The 7,905-nt window shown below is 43.1% G+C and overlaps 1 protein-coding gene across 1 annotated transcript in view; it reads left to right on the top strand.

Annotated features, from left to right (window-relative positions):
* The first annotated feature begins 317 nt into the window (after positions 1-317).
* The window catches only part of GK5 (glycerol kinase 5), a 62,957-nt gene continuing 55,369 nt past the window's right edge, over positions 318-7,905 (top strand). The window contains exon 1 of the mRNA XM_069104675.1: positions 318-624. Coding sequence (XP_068960776.1) covers positions 397-624 — 228 coding nt within the window. The 5' untranslated portion in view covers positions 318-396. The remainder of the gene's footprint in view (positions 625-7,905) is intronic.

The following is a 7,905-nucleotide window of genomic DNA, read 5'->3' as shown; positions in this document are numbered from 1 at the left end:
CGTGGCGGGGTGGTGGGGGAGGCTGCAGCGAGGTCGCACGGGTAACGCGCCAGGTGCTTCATCAGGGACTGTTGGCCTAATTGGGGCGAGGATGTGGCCGGGCCTCGTGTGGAGGCAGGACACCCAGGCCTCTCTCCAGAGGGCCGGTCCCCTCTCGGGCCGGACTCCTCCGCCTGCACGGTGGCCTTTCGGTAGCTCCACCGTCCGGCGGCCGAGGATGCGCCGGCGGACACGGGCGGCGCCCCTGCGGCTGGATTGGTCGGGGGTCCGTGACGTCAGGCTCCGGGCGGGGCTGGCCCCGCCCCCGCAGGCCTCTGGAGCTCCGCTAGGGCCGGCGGCAGTTGGGGTGCGGTTGGCGGTGAGCCGTCGGGCTGCGTTACTAGTTCCGGCCCTGCGATGTCGGTGCCGCCCCCCACCGCCGCCGCCGCCGCCGCTGCCGAGGCAGATGCCGAAGCCGATGCCGCGCAGAAGCTGGAGGAGGAGAGGGTTCGGCCAAGCCAGGGCCCTGGGCCGCCGGACCCGCCGGGGCCGGGCTACGTGCTGGGACTGGACTTGGGCAGCAGCGTGATCCGCTGCCACGTCTATGACCGGGCCGCTAGGATCCACGGCTCCAGCAGCCAGAAGGTGACCGGGGCCCGCGGGCCGGAGCGGGGAGGGGGGAGGCGCGCGGGGGCGGGGCCGGGAGTGACCGGGGCACCGTGCCCCTACAGGTGGGGAAGCCGCCCGGGAGCAGCCCGGAGTCACCCTGATGGGACCTCGCACCCGGGAGGCTGGGCAGGTCCCTCCCACCCCTACACGTGGGGCCAGATTAGAAATGAAGGGACCGTACTTGAGCAGCCCCGAGTCACAGATGGGACCGGGCACCTGGAGCAGGAGTGGAAAGCTGGGCAGACCCCCTCCCTCCTGCTTTCAGGTGGGGAAATTGAGGCCCTATTAGATATGAAGGGACTGGGGCGGCCAGGTGGCTCAGCGAGTAAGAGCACCGGCCCCAGCGGGATGACCTGGGGATCGAATCCGGGCTCAGATACTTAGCACCTACCCAGAAATAACTGGCCGTGTAACCTTAGCAAGTTACTTAACCCCAATTGCTTAAAAAAAAAAAAAAAAGATATGAAGGGACCATACCTGGAACAACCCAAGTCTTATTAATAGATTCCTAGACCGTGGAACTGGAATGGATCTGTAAGGGGAAACTGAGACCCAGATTGGTTATTATGAAAGGACCATACCAAGACCAAACCAAAATCACATTAATAGAATCCTAACGGAGCTGGAAGGGACTTCAGAGGCAGTGCAAACCCACTCCTCATTTTACAGATGAGGAAATTGATGCCCAGTGTAGATAAATGACAGCATTTGAACCTAGGTCCTCTAGTGTTCTTATCACTGTAGCACATTAGCTTCATTTCTTGGCTGTTTCTATTTATTTTATGGCCTCTCTTTGGATATTATTCAGAGGTTTTAAGTTTTTTTCCCATTCCTCTTCCAAGTAGAATAAGTTTGTATCAAGGTCACTCAGGCTGGAGAGAGCAGGCTCTATGTAAACAGTTCCAGATTGATTCCTCTGCCTGTTTTGTGTCAGCTGGGGGAATGGTGTCTGTTCAGGGGACCAGAGTCAGATTCTGCCCCATCACCTGAGCAAGTATTGACACAGGATCAGTTAGTTAGCAGCCCCAGGAGGACTGGGCACAACTTTTTCTCACCGCCCCCTCAGATTGACTGGTTTCTTAGCATGTTTTTATCATTTGAGATTTGGGTGCCATTTCTGTTTCTTAAGTCCTAATACCTGCCTTTTAAAAAAAATTTACAGATGCCTGTTTTTTTTAAACATTGCTGTCACCTTTCAGCGTTGCTTCCCAAGCAGACCCCTCCGTCCTAATGTGAATTTCTATGTCCTATGTTTATATATATATATATACACATAATTCATATATATATATAATGTCCTATAATGTGAATTTCTCAGGCGGTCCTGTGTTTTCTCTCGGTAGTTATTAGAAGTTTCTGCAGATTGACGGCTATGTATCTTTGCTATAATTTCATCTTTCTTTGGGTCTGATGAAAAGCCTCCTTTAATATTTGACTTATGACCCCATTTTTACCTTTTTTAGTTTTCCAGATTTCCAGTCTTTGCTTTTCATATTTGATAGTAGTAAGTAAATGACCACTTCAGACTTTACAGACAACTTGCCAAGATGGTATTTATTTGATAAATTGCTCTTGTATTTACTTTTATTCCCAAAACTAATTATATTGGCATTCTTTTAAATATTTCATTGCTTCTTGATGCTATTGAATGCTTTTTGAGAATTTAAATACATGCTTGTTTATTTCTTTTCATGTGACGAAAAAGTTCTAAGGATGATACCCATCAGTTAAGTAAGACTTCAGCCTCTAGACCTGCTCCCAAAAACATACATGTTCAATTTAGTTCCCCTTGTTCATAGAGACCCCATGAAGTTTTCCTTGTGTAGGTTTCCTGAATTTTAAAGACCCAATCAAGTTTCCATAATAGTGTTTCATCATCAAAACTTTTTTGGTTATGAATATTATCAAGGATTTGATTTTGCAGTACAGATTTTATTGATATCTTTGCAAAACAAGTTTTCTTACTATTCAAATGCAACAGCTAAATTTAGCTTAGTTTATAGTAAATATTAACTTAGAAGTAAAGTACCTTAGTATCCAGAAGGTGAGTGTTTACCTGTTCCTAATAAAATTCAACAGTCTCTTAAGCCTTTTTTTTTTTAAAGCAATTGGGATTAAGTAACTTGCTCAAGATTATGCAGCCAGGTGTTTCTGGGTGGGTGTTAAGTGTCTGAACCTAGATTCAATCCCCAGGTCCCGACACGTTGGTGCTCTTACTCGCTGTGCTACCTGGCCTCCCCTTAAGTCTTTAAGTAACTGTTTTAAGTAGTAGGGGAAAAAAGTTTATTTTGTGAGATCAAAAAAAGCTGCTTAATGAACTAGTAATTGAAAATTACCTTATAATTAACATATTGTAGTACCAACTATCCTGAATCGGCTAACTGAGGAGGGTTAGCATTGGAGTCCTCTACTTTTTCCCCCCTTCCCTGTGGAAGAACAAGTTAGAATAGGTTTTTGATTAATGTTTCTGTTTGCAGTTTGATTCCAGTAAGAGGGGAGAAGAACGACAGTTAGTTATGTACAGAGAAATATATCCTGGGCTTCTCACCCTGCCCAACAGCTGTGCATTCTGTTTGTCATATTAGATGAGAATGGAGCACTAGTGAGGCCAACTGGGTAACTGGTGGCCACGTTTGGGAAAGCAGCTCAAAACAAATGGCCTGCTGGCCCTGTGCCTGGCATAGAGCAGTAGAGCAGGCATTTAATACTTGCTGATTGCTTGATTGTTACAGTTCATTCACGTGCTCATCTCTACATATGAAGGAACCAGATTCCCTTAATTCTTTTTTTTTCTTTTGTTAAAATCTTATTTAATATTTCATTTTTCCCAATTACATGTAAAAACAATTTTAACATTCTATTTTTCCCCAAATTTTGAGTTCCAAATTCTCTCCCTACCTTCCCACATTGAGAAGGCAAGCAATAGTCATGCTTAACACATTTCCACATAAGCCATTCTGTGAAAGAAAACAGACCAAAAAGTTCCAAGAAAAATAAAGGAAAAGTATCTTTTGATCAGCATTTGGGCTCAACCATTCTTTCTCTGGAGATGGACAGCATCTTTCATCCTAAGTTATATTGCTGAGAATAGCTAAGTTATTCATAGTAGATCATCATACACTGTTGCTGTTATTGTTTACAGTGTTCTTTCTCCTGGTTCTGTTCATTTCACTTTTGTGTTTTCTAACAGCATCTTGACCATAATTTCTTAAAGCACAATAGTATTACATCGCAATCATAAACAACTTGTTCAGCCATTCCCCAATTGATGGACATCCCCTTAGTTTCCAATTCTTTGCCACTACCTAGAGAGCTGCCAAATATTTTTGTACACACAGGTCCTTTTCCTTTTTGTTTTTATCTCTTTGGGATACAGACCTAGTAGTGGTATTGCTTGGTCAAAGGGTATGTATGGTTTTCTAGCCCTTTGGGCATAGTTGCAAATTGCTCAAATGATTGAATTTGTATATAACATCACCAGCAGTACATTAGTGGTTTAATTTTTCCACATTTCCTCTGGCATTTTTCATTTTCCTTTTTTGTCACATGAGCCAATCTTGCAGATGTGAGGTAGTAGCTCAGAGTTGTTTTAATTTGCATTTCTCTCATCAATAGTGATTTAGAGCATGTTTTTATGTAACTGTAGATAACTGATTACTTTGTCTGAAGACTGCCTGTTCATTTCCTTTGACCATTTATCAGTTGAGGAATGGCTCATGTTCCTATAAACTTGACTCAGTTTTCTATGTTTGAGGAATGAAGTCTTTATCAGAGAAATTGACTGTAAAATTTTTTTTCACAGTAATGATTACCTACTATATATTTTCCTCCAGTAGCCTACTCTTTCTCTCCTTTTTACCCTGTCCATTCTCAAAAGTGTTTTACTTATGACTTTTGCCTCTCCCAAACTGCCCTCCCTTCTATGAACTCCCTCCCCACTTCTCTTATCCCTTCCCTTCCCACTTTCCTGTCTGACAAGATAGATTTCTACACCCAACTCAATGCATATATTATTCCCTTTGAGCCAGTTCCAATGAGAGGTCCGTGTGCTTCCCTTCCCATTCCCCCCTTTCCCCTCCACTGTAAAATCTCTTTTCAGGCATCTTTTATGTCACATAATTTCCTATTCTACTTCTCTCTTTCCCCTTCTCCTAGCATTCTTCTTTCTCATCCCTTAATTTTATTTTTTTTAGATAATCATACCATCACATTCCATTCACACCTCTGCTTTCTGTCTATATATACTCCTAACTGCCCTAGTAATGAGAAAGTCCTTAGGAGTTATAACTATTATCATTTTCCCATGTAGGAATATAAATAGTTTAACCTTCTCTAATCCCTAATGATTTCTTTTTCCTTTTTATGCTTCTTTTGCATCTTGTATTTGAAAGTCAGATTTTCTATTCACCTCTGGTCTTTTCATCAAGAATGCTTGAAAATCCTCTATTTCATTAAACCTTCATTTTTTCCCCCTGAAGTATTATATTCAGTTTCGCTGGGTAGATAATTCTGGGTTATAATCTTAGCTGTTTTGCCCTCCAGAGTATTATTATATTCTAAGCCCTCTGATCCTTTAATATAGAAGCTGCTAAATCTTGTGTTATTTTGACTCTGGCTCCATGATACTTGAATTGTTTCTTATTGGTTGCTTGCAGTATTTTCTCCTTTATCTAGGAGGTCTGAAATTTGGCTATAATACTCATGGGAGTTTTCATTTTAGAATCTCTTTGAGGAAGTGATTGGTGGATTCTTTCAATTTCTATTTTACCCTATGGTTCTAGAATATCAGGGCAGTTTTCCTTCATAATTTCTTTTTCTTTCTTTCTTTTTTTTTTTTTTTAAAGCAATCGGGGTTAAATAAGTTGCTCAAGGTTACACAGCCAGTTATTTCTGGGTGTGGTGCTGAGTATCTGAGCCTGGATTTGGTCATCATTCCAGGTCATCCTGACACTGGAACTGGTGCTCTTACTCGCTGAGCCATCTGGCCGCCCCTAAGCAATTGGGGTTAAGTAACTTGCTCAAGGTTATATGGCCAGGTGTTTCTGGGTGGGTGCTAAGTTTTTTAAGATTTGATCTCCACGTCATCCCAACACAGCTCTTACTCGCTGTGCTACCTGGCCGCCCCCTGATTGTTTTTTTTTTTTTAAAGCAATCGGGGTTAAGTAACTTGCTCAAGGTTACACGGCCAATTATTTCTGGGTGTGGTGCTGAGTATCTGAGCCCGGATTTGATCCAGGTCATCCCAACACTGGAGCCGGTGCTCTTACTCGCTGAGCCACCTGGCTGCCCCGTTCCTGATTGTTTCTTGATATGTCATAAAGTCATTTCCACTTGCCCACCTCCTTTTCCATTTAACCAATTCTACTTTCTAAGGAATTAATCTCTTCAGTGAATTTTTAAAATAACTTTTCCCATATGATCAATCCTGCTTTTCAAGGCATTCTTCCCTTCATTGGATTTTTGTGCCTCTTTTACCATTTGGTTTATTCTGGTTTTTTTAGGTGTTATTTTCTTCAGCATTTTTTGGTGCTTTCTTTATCAAGCTGTTGACTCTTTTTTTCATAATTTTCTTGCATCACTCATTTCTCTTCCTAATTTTTCTTCTATCCCTCTTACTTTATTTTCAAAATCCTTTTTGAGCTCTTCCGTGGTCAGAAACCAATTCATATTTTTCTTTAAGGCTTTGGATGCAGGAATTTTGACTTTGTTGTCTTCTTCTGACTATATGCTTTGATCTTCCTTGTTACCACAGTAACTTTCTATGATCAGAATTTCTTGTGGTGTTTGCTCATTTTCTAGTCTATTTCTTGACTTTTAACTCTATGCCAAAGTGGGGCTTTGCTTCTAGGGTGGAGGGGGCATTGTCCCATACTTCATGTTTTTTTGTGCAGCTATTTACAGAGATACTTCTAGGAACCTGTAAGTTTTTGACTCTTCCAAGTGTTATGATCTAGGGAGAGATTTACTGCTCTTCTTAACTGTTTGCTGGTTTGTGAGTGACCTTAATCCCTTGTTTCAACCCTGAAACTGTGACTCAGGGCCCTTACTCCTCTGCCAGCCTCAGGCCCTGCAGTGCTGTTGCTCCTCTTCGAACTGGGACTAAGACCCAGGACTGCCACCAGATCCAAGTGTAGGCAATGCCCCAGGTGCCAGCAAAGGGACCCCTTTAAACCTCCTTCTGACCTGTCCAGCCCCCTTACTGTCTGTGAGCTGAGAAGTCTGGAAAGTGCCACTGATTCAATCACCTGAGCCTTGTTCCAGGTTTGCAGGCTAGCCTTCTCTGGACTTGGCTCCTCTCTTACCCTGGTGCAACAGACCTTTCCTGACAACCTTCTCAGATATCTTAGGCTGGAACATTGTTTCATTCCATCTTTTTGTGGGTTCTGCTGCTCTAGAATTTGTTTGGAGTCATCATTTATAGGCATTTGGAGGGGCTTGGGGGAGAACTCAGGTGAGTCCCTGCTTTCCTCCACCATCTTGGCTCTGCCTCCCTCCCCCTTACTTGTTCTTGAAATAATATATATTTATGTATGGTGTTACCTACCCTCACCCCCACTCCATTAGAGTAAGAACTGGTTTTCATTTTGTCTTTGTGTCCCCAGCACCTGCCTGTCACGAGGGTGCACAATAAATGCTTGTTGGAAAAATTGTCTGTTTGAATGCAATAGAACTATATGAAGGATTCAGACAAACATATCAGTCTGTATAAGATCACTTATCTTACAGAAATAGGGGCGTTAGTAGATGGGTATGTGTGTGTACATACACAGGAGACACCAGACTTATTAACATTTCTCCTTTTCGGGTCGGCCAGGTGGCACAGTGAGTTAGAGCGCCTGCCCCAGAGTGGGGAGACCTGGGATTGGTTCCAGCCTCAGATACTCAGCACGCACACAAAATAACTGCCGTGTAACCTTGAGCAAGTTACTTAACCCCAATTGCTTAAAAAAAAAGTTTCTCCTTTTCATATTCAATTTATCACACATTTATTAAATGCTTACTGTGTGTTTGACCCTGTTAGGCACTGAAGGTACAAAGACAAAATGAAACAGCTCTTGCCATCACAGAACTTACATCTAATTGATGAACATGTACTTCTATAGGTAAATACAAACTACATATAAAGAAATGGGGGAGGAACTCACAGGACTACCATTAAGAGCAGTTAGTTAACAATAGAATAGGGTTCCAGAGGGTGCCAGGAAAGAATAAGGTCTAGTGGCATAGAGATTAGGACTGCCGTGGCTGGGTAAAAGG

This window comes from Petaurus breviceps, unplaced genomic scaffold (genome assembly GCF_028583685.1).
Source record: "Petaurus breviceps papuanus isolate PSGF00001 unplaced genomic scaffold, PetGlider_PUasm1.0 688, whole genome shotgun sequence".
Classification (NCBI taxonomy): domain Eukaryota; kingdom Metazoa; phylum Chordata; class Mammalia; order Diprotodontia; family Petauridae; genus Petaurus; species Petaurus breviceps.
The sequence above is the reverse complement of the archived record's forward strand: the minus strand, read 5'-3'. Positions and strand labels throughout refer to the sequence as shown.